The 14,091-nt window shown below is 39.7% G+C and overlaps 4 protein-coding genes across 5 annotated transcripts in view; 2 read left to right on the forward strand and 2 right to left on the reverse strand.

The window, feature by feature from the left end:
* The first annotated feature begins 221 nt into the window (after positions 1 to 221).
* Positions 222 to 3,307, forward strand: hdhd2 (haloacid dehalogenase-like hydrolase domain containing 2). The gene is made up of 7 exons (XM_027031136.2): positions 222 to 495; positions 1,070 to 1,177; positions 1,270 to 1,478; positions 1,668 to 1,752; positions 2,097 to 2,313; positions 2,470 to 2,533; positions 2,649 to 3,307. The coding sequence occupies exons 2-7, from the start codon at positions 1,077 to 1,079 to the stop codon at positions 2,759 to 2,761; spliced, it is 789 nt and encodes a 262-aa protein (XP_026886937.2). The 5' UTR covers positions 222 to 495; positions 1,070 to 1,076; the 3' UTR covers positions 2,762 to 3,307.
* On the reverse strand, positions 3,058 to 8,978 carry katnal2 (katanin p60 subunit A-like 2). Of its 2 annotated transcripts, XM_027031134.2 has the most exons (16): positions 8,873 to 8,978; positions 7,779 to 7,849; positions 7,512 to 7,678; positions 7,352 to 7,388; positions 7,140 to 7,260; positions 6,898 to 6,996; positions 6,706 to 6,765; positions 6,430 to 6,507; positions 6,068 to 6,166; positions 5,403 to 5,466; positions 4,905 to 5,023; positions 4,468 to 4,559; positions 4,162 to 4,272; positions 3,883 to 4,045; positions 3,693 to 3,795; positions 3,058 to 3,600 (listed from the first exon to the last, which is right to left on the reverse strand). In XM_027031134.2, the coding sequence occupies exons 1-16, from the start codon at positions 8,921 to 8,923 to the stop codon at positions 3,461 to 3,463; spliced, it is 1,575 nt and encodes a 524-aa protein (XP_026886935.1). In that variant the 5' UTR covers positions 8,924 to 8,978; the 3' UTR covers positions 3,058 to 3,460. The 2 variants fall into 2 exon arrangements, with proteins under 2 accessions (XP_026886935.1, XP_026886936.1); XM_027031135.2 differs by lacking the exon at positions 7,779 to 7,849 and having other exon boundaries at positions 8,873 to 8,959.
* Positions 8,979 to 9,196: 218 nt separating this feature from the next.
* sigmar1 (sigma non-opioid intracellular receptor 1) lies at positions 9,197 to 11,951 on the reverse strand. The gene is made up of 4 exons (XM_027031129.2): positions 11,605 to 11,951; positions 10,804 to 11,004; positions 9,991 to 10,083; positions 9,197 to 9,790 (listed from the first exon to the last, which is right to left on the reverse strand). Exons 1-4 carry the CDS (start codon positions 11,747 to 11,749, stop codon positions 9,561 to 9,563), a joined length of 669 nt encoding a protein of 222 aa, XP_026886930.1. The 5' UTR covers positions 11,750 to 11,951; the 3' UTR covers positions 9,197 to 9,560.
* A 357-nt stretch (positions 11,952 to 12,308) lies between these two features.
* The window catches only part of galt (galactose-1-phosphate uridylyltransferase), a 54,566-nt gene continuing 52,783 nt past the window's right edge, over positions 12,309 to 14,091 (forward strand). Inside the window, exons 1-3 of the mRNA XM_035535919.1 lie at positions 12,309 to 12,531; positions 13,013 to 13,182; positions 13,877 to 13,952. Coding sequence (XP_035391812.1) covers positions 12,495 to 12,531; positions 13,013 to 13,182; positions 13,877 to 13,952 — 283 coding nt within the window. The 5' untranslated portion in view covers positions 12,309 to 12,494. The remainder of the gene's footprint in view (positions 12,532 to 13,012; positions 13,183 to 13,876; positions 13,953 to 14,091) is intronic.

The following is a 14,091-nucleotide window of genomic DNA, read 5'->3' on the forward strand; positions in this document are numbered from 1 at the left end:
TGGTTACATGCTCATTATATCTGAGCTATTACATGTACTTTGAAGTAAAAATATGATTGATTTAGTGGATCAGAGATGGAGACTAATTTACTGCAGGTTATTCGTGAAATGTTGATCCCATTACAACAAAAACGTTGATTTCACCCCCATTAAATGACTTCGAAATGATCAACCAAACAGGCATATACCAGGACAGCAAAACGAAGGACCCCACACGGAAGCGTGCGTAAAAAAAAAAAAAAAGCTCACGTGGGATAGCTAAATGAGGGTTCTTTTGGCTTTTCCCGATTTAATCTTAAATTTCGAGTGCCTTATTATTTTACAGCCTGTTTCAGATAAAATCATCTTGCCTTTAGGGGTGAAAAAAATGAGTTTGTTTTATTGCCCAGTTAAAGGGATTATTGAACCCTATGTGGGCCGACTTTAGGAGTAGACGGGATTCTTCGCGAATTTTTAGCTGCATAAATACAGCCTACACACTGATATTCACGAACGGTATATTCTACAGTTTCCTAATTTATATGTTTTTATTTGGCTGTGATATTAACTTTGTGTGATTTTTTGGCAGTCTGATTATTGCTGTCTATCTAAATCACTCCCTTGACTTATGATGCGTATAATGGCCGCATTTTACAAAAACGTATTTTAGCAGGATTTTCCAAATCCTGAACTGTTCAGGTAAATGCAGATCAGGTGCCGAAACACAGCCTGGCGGGCTTGTTTAATACAGAGTTTTAAAAAACATTAATTGTTAATTCAGCGTTAGGGATTTCATTGCACTAAGTAGCTAATATTTATAAATAATACAAGTTAGTCAATGCCTCTTATATGTTGAGCTGTTTTAATAATCCATAATATAGCATAAATAACATTTATTTTTATTGGTTACACAACAATTAAAGACATATTTGACTACTATGTTGCTATAGTATTTTAATCTTTTTATTTATAAATTGCGTTTCAGCATAGTCCAGCAGGCCAAAAGAAATACGAAATCTAGTCTGTTATAGGCCCTCCCAAGAGGGCTGCGACTTACTCAGGGTGACTTTAGTTTCTTGCGGTTTGATAGGCAAGTCATGACATCTCGCCGCGCACTGAAGACAGTGCTCATTGACTTAAGTGGAACCCTTCACATTGAGGACACTGCAGTACCAGGGGCCCAGGAAGCCCTTGCAAGGTTAGTCAACATACAATGGGATTGATGGCAAAGACCTTCAAATTAAATGAATACAGTAACTATTTAAAATGTATCTATATTCATTTGCTAAGGTTACGACATGCTCCAGTGTCTGTGAAATTTGTAACTAACACAACAAAGGAGTGTAAGAGAACCCTGCTGGAACGACTACGCCGGCTCCGGTTTAACATCGAAGAGCATGAGATATTTACCTCACTCACTGCAGCTCGTAATCTGCTGGAGCAGAAGATGGTGCGTCCCCTATTGCTGGTAGAGGACAGTGCATTGGAGGACTTCATGGGTGAGCTGAGGGTACTGTCCAGAATAGCATGACAATTTAGTGTTCTTTCTGCTAGATCCTGATCTCACAAAGGGCTTAATAAGGACATAAGATTCTACTTATTTGTAGTTTCTATTAGCATTTTTTAAATTGGCAGTTGCACACACTGTCATGCTTTCTCAAGTGAGAATTTCTTTGTTCTTGTCACAGGAATCGAAACCAACAATCCTAACGCTGTTGTGATAGGCTTAGCCCCAGACCACTTTAATTATCAAATGCTTAATAAGGCCTTCAGGTGAGGACTCAAATTAAGTGACATTTTGGTGCAGAAATATTTACATGTTCTGATCCAATTCTGAGCAAAATTGCAATACTCCACTGCCCACTCTATCTACTTGTTCTAAGTATGCACTGTCCCTTAAGCTTTGTACTACATGTTTAATTAAAAGGACAGTGAACATTCCCACTTTTAGCTAAAATGCCAAATTTCATCCCATGTCTGTGTGTAGCTATAAAAAACCATAGAGTCCACAGAATAAAACCATATTTAAGCACATGTAACCGCAGTTAAGGATGCATTGCAAGCAAGCATTTGTATCAGCTAGTGATGGCATCATGCTCGTCTTGGGTCTGCATTAGGCTTATTCTGGAGGGTGCTCCTCTCATTGCCATTCACAAAGCCCGCTACTATAAGCGGAAGGACGGCCTAGCACTGGGGCCCGGTCCATTTGTGAATGGACTGGAGTATGCCACCGACACGCAGGCCATCGTGGTGGGCAAACCTGAGAAAACCTTCTTCCTGGAGGCCCTGCGTGACCTGAACTGCAGCCCAGAGGAGGCCGTGATGATCGGAGATGTAAGCATGATTTTGCATTTGCAACGTTGGATGCTTTGGGTCACGTGTTGTATGGTTTGACTGCATTGGTGAGAAAGAAATATTGTATATGTGTAAACAATAGACATTTAAGTAATGTTTCAAATTGAAATACTGCTGTGGTGTTTGCCTTTACAGGATGCTAGGGATGACGTTGGTGGAGCTCAGAACACAGGAATGCTGGGAATATTAGTCAAAACTGGTAAAATATTACATTATTTGAAATTAATTATTGTTTGATAATCTCAGCTCACTTCAGTACACTGTATTATGAGATACTCATAATACATAACCCATATGTTTTTTCTTGTTCTTAGGTAAATATAGAGCAGGTGATGAAGGCAAAATAAACCCTTCGCCTCATCTGACTTGTGACAGCTTTCCAGAGGCTGTAAATTATATCCTTCAACATCTGCTTGAAGCTAAATGAGTCTGCTGATGCTGTTTGAAAATTTGGTGATGTCTGGGTACATGGTGGGACATGAGCAGGAGTTTTGGTTGGAGGAAAAGATTACCTTGCATGTAACACATAGGAAACAGAATGTGCTCCAGTAATCTCCTGTCATGCATGTTTTTGATACAGTAGGGTTCAACTGACTTAATCACATCATTAATCACAAGATGGAACTGGTAATAAACTTGTAGCTCACCTGTTAGAGGATGTAGAGCAACATTCTAACAACACCAAAGTCATGGGTTCAATTCCCAGAGAGTACATGTACTGTCATAATCATAAACATAAGTTGTTCTAGATAAGAACATTTGCCATTGCTGTAAATGCAAAACTAGTGTTTCCCCAACCTAAAAAGACATCCATTTTCCCATGCTTTAGAATGCAATGAATATTCACTCCAGACCAGGGGAACTGTACATGTAGTCATTATATAAAAAAACCCCCCATAAAATACAGAAGTTAAGCAAAACTACCTTTCCTAAATAAAAGTACATAAGATAAAATAAAGCATTTTATTTTTGAGATTTTTATGTAAATTTGTGGGCCAACTCTGTATTTGTATTTTATGTTATAGTAATCATATGATCAAATTGCAAACGTAGGCAGATGTGATGAATCACAAAAAAAACAACTGATAATGCCACTATCATCGTGAGAACCATCTAGGTTGTCACCTCAAACAGACTCGTACTCTCTCTCCCAGGCAGAGAATCTGTCAGATAGGCTCCTGGCTGACGGTTTGGTGTGAGCGATTACCTCCAGGAAATCCTCTGTGGTCACCATTTCTAGCTCAATATGTGGTACATCACAGTGACCTGTGGAGATGAGGGAGGGCAGTAGAGGACATTTTGAAGGAAGAAGTAGAAGGAATATGTAGTTTGGAGGTGAGAGGCAACTTGCATCTTACCCTCACTGTCATTTTCCAGGGTGTCAAAAATCTTCCGGACAGGCCTCATTGCAGCCTCTTTACACACAAGTCTGATATCTGAGCCGGAATAACCCTCTGTCTCCTTAAAGAGAAACCCTCTGTTACTAGTACCTATTATTCAATGTACTTCTTGTGCCATTGTTGAGGGAGGCTTGCTTGTATGACCCACCTCTGCCAGCACATCATATGCTAGCTGGGTTCGAAGCTCCACCCCTCCTGTGTTGCTGACTGGAGGAAGCCAATGGTTGATCATGGCCTGCCTTGCTGGCCCAGATGGAAGACCCACTAGTATCCTCTTCTCTAGTCGCCGCAGCATAGCATAGTCCAGCTCCCTGAAATCAAGTGAGAGCAAAGAGACATCAGGAGACTCGCACTATGGCACTCATCACTATCACACTACAGTGTGCTATAGCTTTCTTCCAAACACAGCATGTTTGTACCTACTCACCAGGGTAGGTTTGAGGCAGCCAGCACAAACACCAGGTCGTTGGAGCGTGCAAGTCCATCCATCTGCACCAGCAACTCGGTTTTCATCCGTCTGCTGCCTTCATGCTCACCTCTTAGTAGAACGGACAAGGAGTAATTCACACCAAAGGACTGGAGTCCTAGATACCTATTTATTGTACTGTATACTTATACCATATTCATCCCATACATTTATCACTTGAACAAAATACAAATGTTTAATATCTGATGTATGCCTTTGAAGACAGAACAGTCCAGTAGAGTTTTGGGGGAGGGTTTTGGCTCGTACCCATGTCCAACACCTCTCTGGCCCATCACTGATTCCAGTTCATCCAGAAAGATGGTGGATGGGGCATGGTACCTCGCCAGTTCAAACAGAACCTGTCGAAGACACATAAGAATGGATCAAATCACAATAACTGAGCTCCACCTGGAGGGGCTGTAAGTGCTAATTTCATTTCACTGTGTAACTGTGGAATGACATTAAGCCCCTCCAGTGAAGAATATTCTTCAATCCTACAGGTGTAGTGGTGGATCAGTGGTTAAGGTACTTGACTAGAATTCAGAAGGTTGCTGGTTCAAGCCACACTACTGCCAAGTTTCCTGGTGTTGCCTGAGCAAGGCCCTTAACCCTAAATTGCTTGAATTGTGTTCGGTCATAATTGTAAGTTGCTTTGGATAAAAGCATCAGCTAAATGTAAATGCAATACTGGAGGAGACACTGACCCGAACCAGCTTCTCAGAGTCTCCTCTCCATTTGCTGACAATGCTGGAGGCAGAGATGTTAAAGAACGTGGTGCTGCACTCGGTGGCTACGGCTTTGGCCAACATTGTTTTGCCTGTACCTGAGATTTACAAGATCATAATAAAAAGTGACAGCCTCGGCCCAGGTCCTGTCCATATCATGTAAATAACAGGCTGTTGTAGTAATGTGGACTAGGTGAGTAGGGGACTAGGCATCGAGTATTGCAAGGACCTGTAAGAAGAGCTGTTTTTAGGATTGTTATATTTTTCCAGTCCTTGCTGAAACTGCTTGTTACAACCTCAAAATAGCAGGAGCAATGCATGTTGGACGTCTGCCGCAGAAAATCCTGGCACTGCCTCATTGCAGTAAGCCTTCATCATGAGCCAGATTCATTACAAATTAGCAGCAAATGATGTCTGTTATGCAATATTTCATTAAGTCCAATTATAAAAGCTGACATATTGCTTATGAACACTAACCTGGAGGCCCGTAGAGCAGCAGACCCTTCCATGGGGAGAGAATACCAGTGAACAGTTGGGGGTACTGGACAGGAAGAAAGATATACAGGTCGTAATTAACATTACACATTGATTTCACTAATACCATTTTAACTTATACATATAAGTATAGTGGCCTCTTAAAAACTGCACATTATTGAGGGGCTTATTGGCAGGCAGTCTTAGCTGAAGCCCAGGGGAGCCTCTTTGTATTGACAAACTACATTCACTGAGCTGCTTTAATACACTAGAATGGCTATGATGGTAGTCCTGATAATCCACATAACAGCGACTTTCTATACCTATTTTGCATTTCAGGCCTTATTATGTGTAAATTTCGGAGCAACTTTTTACATCACAATCCCTTCACAAACATACCACTCTGCCTTTATATAAGAAAGAGAGGAAGCGGTATCGTTCCTGTGTCCTGTGTGTCAGGACCCTGACGCAAATTTGTCACCAGCAGAGGAGGCAGGAATGACTAAGAGATGGAGAGTGTCAAGACTGGATGGTATTCAAGTATGGATTTAATGTCAGCTGAAGCTATAAGCGCCTGTGCAGCACTCTCCTGTAGCCTTTAGTGAGATATTCAGAATCGAAGGGCAGTGGCAACTTGAGAAATACCACACTGTTTAGCAGACTGGCACCTTAATGGGGTAGACGACAGCCTCTTTGAGTAATCGCTTGGCTGCCTCCAGGCCTATAATGTCATCCCAGCACACGTTGGGGTTGTGTAAATAGATATCCTTTAGGGAAAGACAGGATGAAGATGAAACACAGCAATTCATTAATATCTATTCGGCTATGTGGGTTCACATATACAAACTCACATATACTCTGTTGAAAGACATTACCTAGCATAGACTGCGAAAGACTAGATCAATTTGATTATAGATTATAATTAAATAGGACTGTACTGAATCTATGATTAAATGCCACACTGCACTAGTTGTCTTTTTTTTCTTAAGTGCAAAACTATTGAAATGTAAGATGTGCAGACTGCACCTACCCTACTAATGACAGCTGCTAGCTCTTTCATCTCATTGCTTGTACCACAAAAGGTACTGATGGGTTTGAGCAGCCTCTCCTGCCCCAAGGTGAGAGAGAAACCATGCATTTCCCAATCAGCTGTTCATAGCACAATCATCAGCAATGCTATCACCATGGATAAGACCACCAATAAAATACACATAGATCTTGTCTTATCAAACCACTTGTGTACTAATAGTGGACAAAACATGTAGGAATTTTCTTAATGTGTTTGTTAGAAGGCAGTGAAATTTACTGAGGGTTCTAGATTGCAGTTGTTTGCAGCCATCTCATTAAAAGTTCCTTTAATTGAATCCTGGATTAAAGGATAAAGAGGAGAAATTGCATTAACCATAATTTTCACATCTGTCTTTAACACATATTTTGTGAAATTAACTGTAATTTAGGAGCAGATGTTTCACCAGACAGTTTATCATAATGGAGTCACCTTTTTCATCTGGATCCCTTCACCTCCTCCGTTCCTGATTATGGAAGACACATTTAAGTGAAGTTCTGTGCTCTCTGCCAGAGACGAGACTCCGTTCTCCTGAAATGGGAACAGATGTGCCGTTGGTGCACTCAGACCATGACAGAGGAAAGCCTACAAGCAGGGCAATATTTGGTATCTCACCACTTTGTATATTTGCCCTTTAAATGGCCGATACAGAGAAGGAGAATGAAGACGCTCACACAGGCAGATTTAGTGGAGTCCTTGGCTACTGCTTGACATTCTAACTTTTTAATCCCGGTCCTGGAAAGGGGTCGCTGGACAGAGGTGATTTTGGGCAGTGTTTGAGTTATGCATGGTGTCCTTTAAAACATAAATACAAATTAGCTTAAAAGAAGATAATTGTTTATTGTGTGCATTATGCATTCTTGGTAAATACATCAAGCATACTCACCTCTTTTTACCACAGCTTCTAACAAATCTTTTCTCCCCTGTGTGGTATAAGATGCAATAGATTGAAGACTGAAGACTAAACTAGCATGTCGTTCTCTGGTGCATATTCTATTATGCATAAGACAAAATGAACAAAGTCAGTGTGTCATAATCACACCTACCTTGCTCTGGCAGTTTCTTAGTTATCTTGGGGTATTTCTGAAACTTAACAAAATAAAAGCTTTCATACTCCATGAGAATTGTGTCCAAGTCAACATTGTCACACACTTCAAACCGGCGCAGTCCAAAACTGGTCTCTTGTTCCAGTGCATTAGCAGCATCTAAATATCTTCACAGTTGTGAAAAAAGAAGATTAGACTGAGCGCTGTTCTCTGAATCTAAATACTTACCAAGAATAAAGCAGGTTCATTATGAAAGAAGAAACTCACCCCTCCTCCATTAAATGATGATAAATTAAAACAAGCAATTTTCTTTTTCTTGTCTCTGTTCTCAGTTCATCCTAAAATAACATAAAGTCACTGATGTTTCCACTGTTTAAAATGACCTAAAACATGAGAATTCACTATTGACTACACAGGTGTGTGTGTTTCTATCAGGTTTTTGCAGGGTTACACTAAGAATCAGTGTTCATCAAGTTCAGTCGCTATGTTGCTATCTTTTCAATACAAAGGAAAAGGGCATGGCACAGAGAAAAGAAAAGACAAGAGCAAAGAAGAATAAAAAACAACACATATCCAATATAACAATTTAGGTGAAAACTATAACACTTGCTACATTAGTCACATTAGTTTTTATGATGCAAGTCATTTTTCTAATTTTTCTTCAACTGTAATATATATATATATATATATATATTTTTGAGCGGGGTGGGGGGGCAGGCAGGTAAATATGATTAAAGCATAGATAGTATTTACGTCAAGGGCATCAGAGTTAAATTCTACAAATAAAAAATGGGTGATGTGTCAAAATCTTTGTCAAATATATTTTCTAGAAATGTTATGGATTATTTTCTGGAGACGAAGACGGGTTAAGAACAGGTGTTTTTTACGCAGGGAAATCATCAAACGGGATTGGAGAAGACGCCCCAATCTTCTATGACACCCCGAGGACTATGAAATAAATTTCCACAAGATGACGCCAAATCTTCGAAATGAAGAATATGCAATAATAACCATGTGACGGGTTGCCTAGGAAACGCAGGACTCCATAGAGCTTAATACAATTAACAGAGCAAAAGTAGACAATTAACTTTACCGCACTAATACCAAATTAAACAACCTCCCACACAGAATGAACGAACAAATTAAAATGACCTTCCTAATGTTCTTAAAAAAAACCAAAAACGTATTCACTAAAACATACTAGGTAGGTAGATGCAAGGAATCACTTTAGAGCTAGGCTAGCTAACCAATAGCAGCTGACTAGGTTAGCCAGCTAGCTAGCCGTTACATAGCTAAAAGAGATGTACGTGATACAAAAAATAAAAATGATAGCTAGCTAACTAACCATTTAGTTTACTTACAGCTTCCCTTGCTTGAGTTGCAGTTTTCATAGCTTGAAAAGATAGCTCCATACTGTTGATAGCTAGCTACGTAGAGGAGCAACGCAGCCAACCACCCACGTACAGACCTGGCACAGAACTGCTAGCTAGTGTTCCACGCAAATGATCTTGTATCCTAGATATTCGTTCATCGGCTACCTCTGAGACGACGCTGGCAAACCAGAGGCATCAGATAGACCAAAAAAAAAAAAAAAGTAATTTTTTTTCCCTTTTTTTTCAGTTTTGTATTCAGTAAATGGAATTATTTCTATCAGGTAATTTTCTCACAAGAAAGCTTACAGCACAGAACAGTACAAGCTAGTTTTATTTTGAAGAACAAATCAGTATCAATTTGAAAGTAAAGTATTTCCCAGGGAACATGAAGGAACAGTAGATATAATAACTATTAATAATATTCACACCTGACGGTGCAGACAGTAAGGGACTAACACATGAAACTGTTCTACCTTCAACACTTAGTCATTCCACACTTTTTTTAATTCAAATGAGTTACATTCCATCATCAGGTTGACGGTGAGTGCCTTGTAAAAGTGCAGTTCACAGTTTTTAGCTGTCCATGTAGAAAACACCACCACAGCCATATCAATCTGATTTAGGACAACATGCCTCATTGGAAAATACAGTATGGCACTAGAGAACAAAGTAATCTTCAGAAGATTCCAGCTTCAGTCAGGAAGGTATTGGCCTCCAGTAGCATCCCCTTGATGTACACACACACAGTGTAGTACAATGTTATGAAATCCTGTGTGCTGAAGACCGTGTCTGCCAGAGCAAAGCCCAGTGTGGAGGGAATGAACCCTCTGCCATACTCCACCATCCAGGTCCCTGCACTCCATTGCACTGAGGTAGCCTCTCCCACTGTGTGAACAATTGTGTCACCTGTCAAAATCACACACACACACACACACACACACACACACACACACACACACACACACGTCACTTCCTGAAACCTTTGCATCCTACGTGCATAAATATTTTGGATACATATAATGATGATCACAATGCTGTTGGACAATAAGCCTAGAAATGCAATATGCATATGGAGCTTATGAAAAAATATACCATTACTGTCATACCTGGGTAGTAAGTCTCACTTTTAGTTGTTCCTTCTTTCCACTGCCTGAAGGTTCCAGAAATTATAGTGTCTGATATTTCTGCCCAATAACGCCCTGAAGAAGACATTAATAATAAATAAGCACATCTCTTTCAAAATGGAGATTATCCTTACAGCTAGGAACTTCATTTACTCAATGCTGTATAAGGCACTAGTTTTGCTATAAAATACATGTGTCTGAAACAGCAACCCAAGCAACATGCTCACAAATGTGTTATACCAGTCATAAGCTAAGGCAAAGCCAAGTCCAGTGAGAGTTTCTTGATCTATAGTATTGTGAAAACATATTAGTCTACCCATAAAAATTCTGTCTAAAGCCATTTATCAGGGCAGTAAGTATATATTTGATCCAGAAAGAAAAGTAAGCCAATGGTAAATTTGACAAAGTTTACTACTTTGATTTGGCTACATTTTCTTCTTTTCCACATAGCTTCCGTTAAGTTCTTCTGTACTTCTGCTGAGTCTGCAAGAGTTCTGTCATTTAACTGTATTCCATCAGTTAACAAATATCATCATTAGGAAATATTTTTTCCAAGTTAAACCTCAGAGAGAAACTTGTGTTTTATAGTCCTTTCACAGGATCTCGAGGACTTTTGATGATGTCTTGGCACTTTTTATTGTATTAGTTTTTGTGCTTTAATGGTGTAGCATATTATTGTTTGCTTGTGTTATACAGTGTTTTTTAAATGCAAATAAACACTTATAACTAAAATAAATAGCTAATAACTTCTTAGTTGGTCTATAACCTTTGCGCAGTACTGCAAGATTAAGTCACCTGAGTGTCCGCTTGTGTCGATCGCAGTCCCAAAGAGCAGCACATACTCTGTGAGAGAGGCATGGAGCAGGCACATGGAACCCATCCATCCACCCGCATTCACAAACACCCACTGCAAGTGCTCGTCAGGTAGTATGTGTCCTGGGTACCGCTTCCGCAACTCCACGACCACTTTAGAGAAAGCCTGTTCATGATCCTGACCTAGACACACATACACGGTATTGTTGTTGCATGGAAGTCTGACAAATTAGCTTAATTAGTAGTTATTGAAAACGTCTAATAAGTACTGCATAAATTTTAGTCTATATCTAAAAAGGGGGGAAAATATGCAATCATTATCAAAACAGATAACAAATCAACTTAAGATGAGAATTAACCTACAAATGTTTAAAAAAACTTAAGGTCCTGTATGGCTGGCTCTCAGTTGTGTGTAGTGAATATGACCCATACCAGATAGTCACCTTTCAAATAACTATTCAGAATAGCGAAAGTGGGAACTGCAGAGCAATGTTCCCTTACACGTCAGACTGGAAATTATATGGTCACGCAGTAATTTGTCTACTATCAATTAATTTAGATAACGTATCATGTGCCAGGTTATGCACAACAGCTAGGTATAATCGTATCCGGCAAATAGAACTTGCTACTTAGCCAGATAAGATCACTAGGTTAACTAACACTAGCTTGGTTAGAATTCTCGCGAATAGCCAGCTAATTTGATTAAACTCACAAGCAAAGTACAATAAAAAATAAATAATAAAAAATTGCTAGCCTGTTACACTAGTTTACACCTGAGCTTACCTGCGTACTGTTTGGCCAATTTGGCAACCTCCTCTTTTGTAAAGACATATCGCTTATGTGTCATCCAGTACTGTAAGAACTGGATCACTAAGACCAACACACCAACGGCCACCACGAGTTTGAGAAATTTTGTAGTTACGGACATTGTAATTAGGAATACGACTGCTGACGCAGCTATAGTGCAATATTAAACACGTTAGCGCAAACACCACACCTGTATATCAAAATCTAAGGCTTTAAAACATTTGACACACTTTCATTCTACCAAACAGATCATTTCACAAAACTAACAGACAGACAGGCTAGCTAGCTAGCTAGCCAGCATTGTAAACACCTGATGTTGGTCGACGTGACGAGAACCCTGACATGCATTTTTGACCAATCATCAGTCAACTTAAGTTGCTTTCGACCAATTAAATATTGCAAAATAGCTACTAGGAAGCGCGCGCTGTGTCTGTGTAATTACGAACATCAACATAGTACATAAATACGCAAATAATTAAGTGCATAATAAAAAATACCTTAACGTTAGTTACAGGTAAAACTACAGAACATGCAACAATACCGCTTTAGTTGTATAGAACTTACTTATTTCATCTTATGACACTGATTTGGAACCTAGCAGCATCGCTTTTTTATTTTGCGCTATTTTAACGCAAAAGCACCCACTAAAGTCTACAGGAAAAGACAAGAAACTTCCCAAAGGAAGACACTACGACCCCAGCTGACTACGAGATGACATATCTAGAAGCTTGTCTATTGCACTCTCTAAGCACTTTTAAAATAATTGACTTGGCGCGTCGTTACCCATTTTCATTGTGGACAGTGGTCTACTTTCTCTGTGTGCACTGTTACTCTACCTTTAGAGGAGACTGAAACCATAGTGCACCATGGATAGTGAGAGCAAACTCAGGTTCGATCCCAGAGGTAGGTTAATGGCTTCATAACCCCTGACTAATCATACATGTCATTCTGTCTTCGGTATTTTGTCGGCACAGGCTAATTTTATCTTAGGCTGCAGTATACGAAGTCATTGTTCTCCCATTATATTTTCCCATATATTTTCTGTTCAAGAGGCTGACAGTTTATGCGAGAATATACGGATTTAACAAACAGTTATACCGCAAGCCAAACTATCGGAAGATACCGTAGCCTTTTGTTTCACACTGCTAACTCGTGATCGGTCTCCTGGATCGTCCATTACTGTCATAGTTGCAACTTCCTCTACATTCAGTTACATCTGAATTTCAAATGAATGTAGGCTACGCATAGATGAGAGAACTATTTAACGTGTAGGCAGTCTTATACATCCAGCTTTTACACCATTTGATATCTATCTATCATTACGTTGGGCTCACTGTTTTTTACGTTTATTTTTACACCATCTCTCATTACCTTGTTTCATTAGAGCACCAGCATCTAAGGTATAATCCTCTGCGGGACTCCTGGGTTCTGGTCTCAGCCCATCGGATGAAGCGTCCCTGGAAAGGACAAGTAGAAAAACCGCCTGAAGAAAACATCCCGCGACATGACCCAAACAACCCCCTCTGTCCTTTAAGCACCAGGGCCAATGGGGAGGTAATATGTTAACTCCATAGAATGTAGGCCTACTCGTCACTTGTCACCAGTGCCGACCTAGGCCCTGAAATCACGTTCTAGTTTTTCATATGCCATGTGGAAACAGGAGTCAGCAAACATTTCTACCTTTATTGCAGACAACCTTTGTTGTGTATATGTTTTGGCAAAAGTATTTCATTTACAAAGTCTTAAGGCCTGAATAATTTGTGCTGAATAACCACACTAGGTCATTTCCTGTTGTTACACACAGACCTGTGGTGAGTTATTTGCTCTAGGAGACTATCAGTCGTACACATAGACATAATGGTCCGTTTTTTCTGTGTTGTCCTCTGAGTCCATGTAATGGTGTGTAGCCTTAAAATTGTCTTATTTGAGCAACTTTCAGTATGTCCTTGAGTGCCTGAAAGTGTAATCCTGCATTGTGGGTGCTGATTTTTCATTTTTTTTCTTTTTTTTATAGTCTCTGGTAAAACCTTGCTCGCTGCAGAAACTGGTGCCTTCATTCATTATATCTTATGTGACTAAGCAAAAGAAATGATAATTTATGCAGCTATGAACTAATGCTATTTTTAATGAGTTCCAAATTGTAACAAATTTCCTTCAAGGGAGATTTTGATCATTTTATTAGCAAAATCTACAATTTGAATGTAATCTTCAGTCTACCGTAATCTTTCAATTTTACCTGCTGTTTCAGGTGAATCCTGAGTATGACAGCACTTTTCTCTTTGATAATGACTTCCCTGCGCTGCAGCCAGATGCTCCAGACCCTGGTAAGAGCAGCAGGTTTTATTGCTCCAAGCACTCAAGCAGGGTCCTGTCACCTTGCCATCCATCCAGGAGAAGTTTCCTGGGCATCCCAGACAGTCACTTGTTGTGGGTCACAAATATGTATTTGTTTTATGCTATAGC

This window comes from Electrophorus electricus, chromosome 17 (genome assembly GCF_013358815.1).
Source record: "Electrophorus electricus isolate fEleEle1 chromosome 17, fEleEle1.pri, whole genome shotgun sequence".
Classification (NCBI taxonomy): Eukaryota; Metazoa; Chordata; class Actinopteri; order Gymnotiformes; family Gymnotidae; genus Electrophorus; species Electrophorus electricus.

Coding starts and splice junctions, on each gene's coding strand:
- katnal2 (XM_027031134.2), bottom strand. CDS start 8,923: ATGGAGCTATCTTTTCAAGCTATGAAAACTGCAACTCAAGCAAGGGAA. Junction 7,850..8,872: donor CAACTCAAGCAAGGGAAGCT/GTAAGTAAACTA, acceptor ATGTTATTTTAG/GATGAACTGAGAACAGAGAC. Junction 6,766..6,897: donor AAGGGATCCAGATGAAAAAG/GTGACTCCATTA, acceptor CCTTTAATCCAG/GATTCAATTAAAGGAACTTT.
- hdhd2 (XM_027031136.2), top strand. CDS start 1,077: ATGACATCTCGCCGCGCACTGAAGACAGTGCTCATTGACTTAAGTGGA. Junction 2,314..2,469: donor AGGCCGTGATGATCGGAGAT/GTAAGCATGATT, acceptor TTGCCTTTACAG/GATGCTAGGGATGACGTTGG. Junction 2,534..2,648: donor GGGAATATTAGTCAAAACTG/GTAAAATATTAC, acceptor TCTTGTTCTTAG/GTAAATATAGAGCAGGTGAT.
- sigmar1 (XM_027031129.2), bottom strand. CDS start 11,749: ATGTCCGTAACTACAAAATTTCTCAAACTCGTGGTGGCCGTTGGTGTG. Junction 11,005..11,604: donor ATTGGCCAAACAGTACGCAG/GTAAGCTCAGGT, acceptor ATGTGTGTCTAG/GTCAGGATCATGAACAGGCT. Junction 10,084..10,803: donor CGACACAAGCGGACACTCAG/GTGACTTAATCT, acceptor TGTCTTCTTCAG/GGCGTTATTGGGCAGAAATA.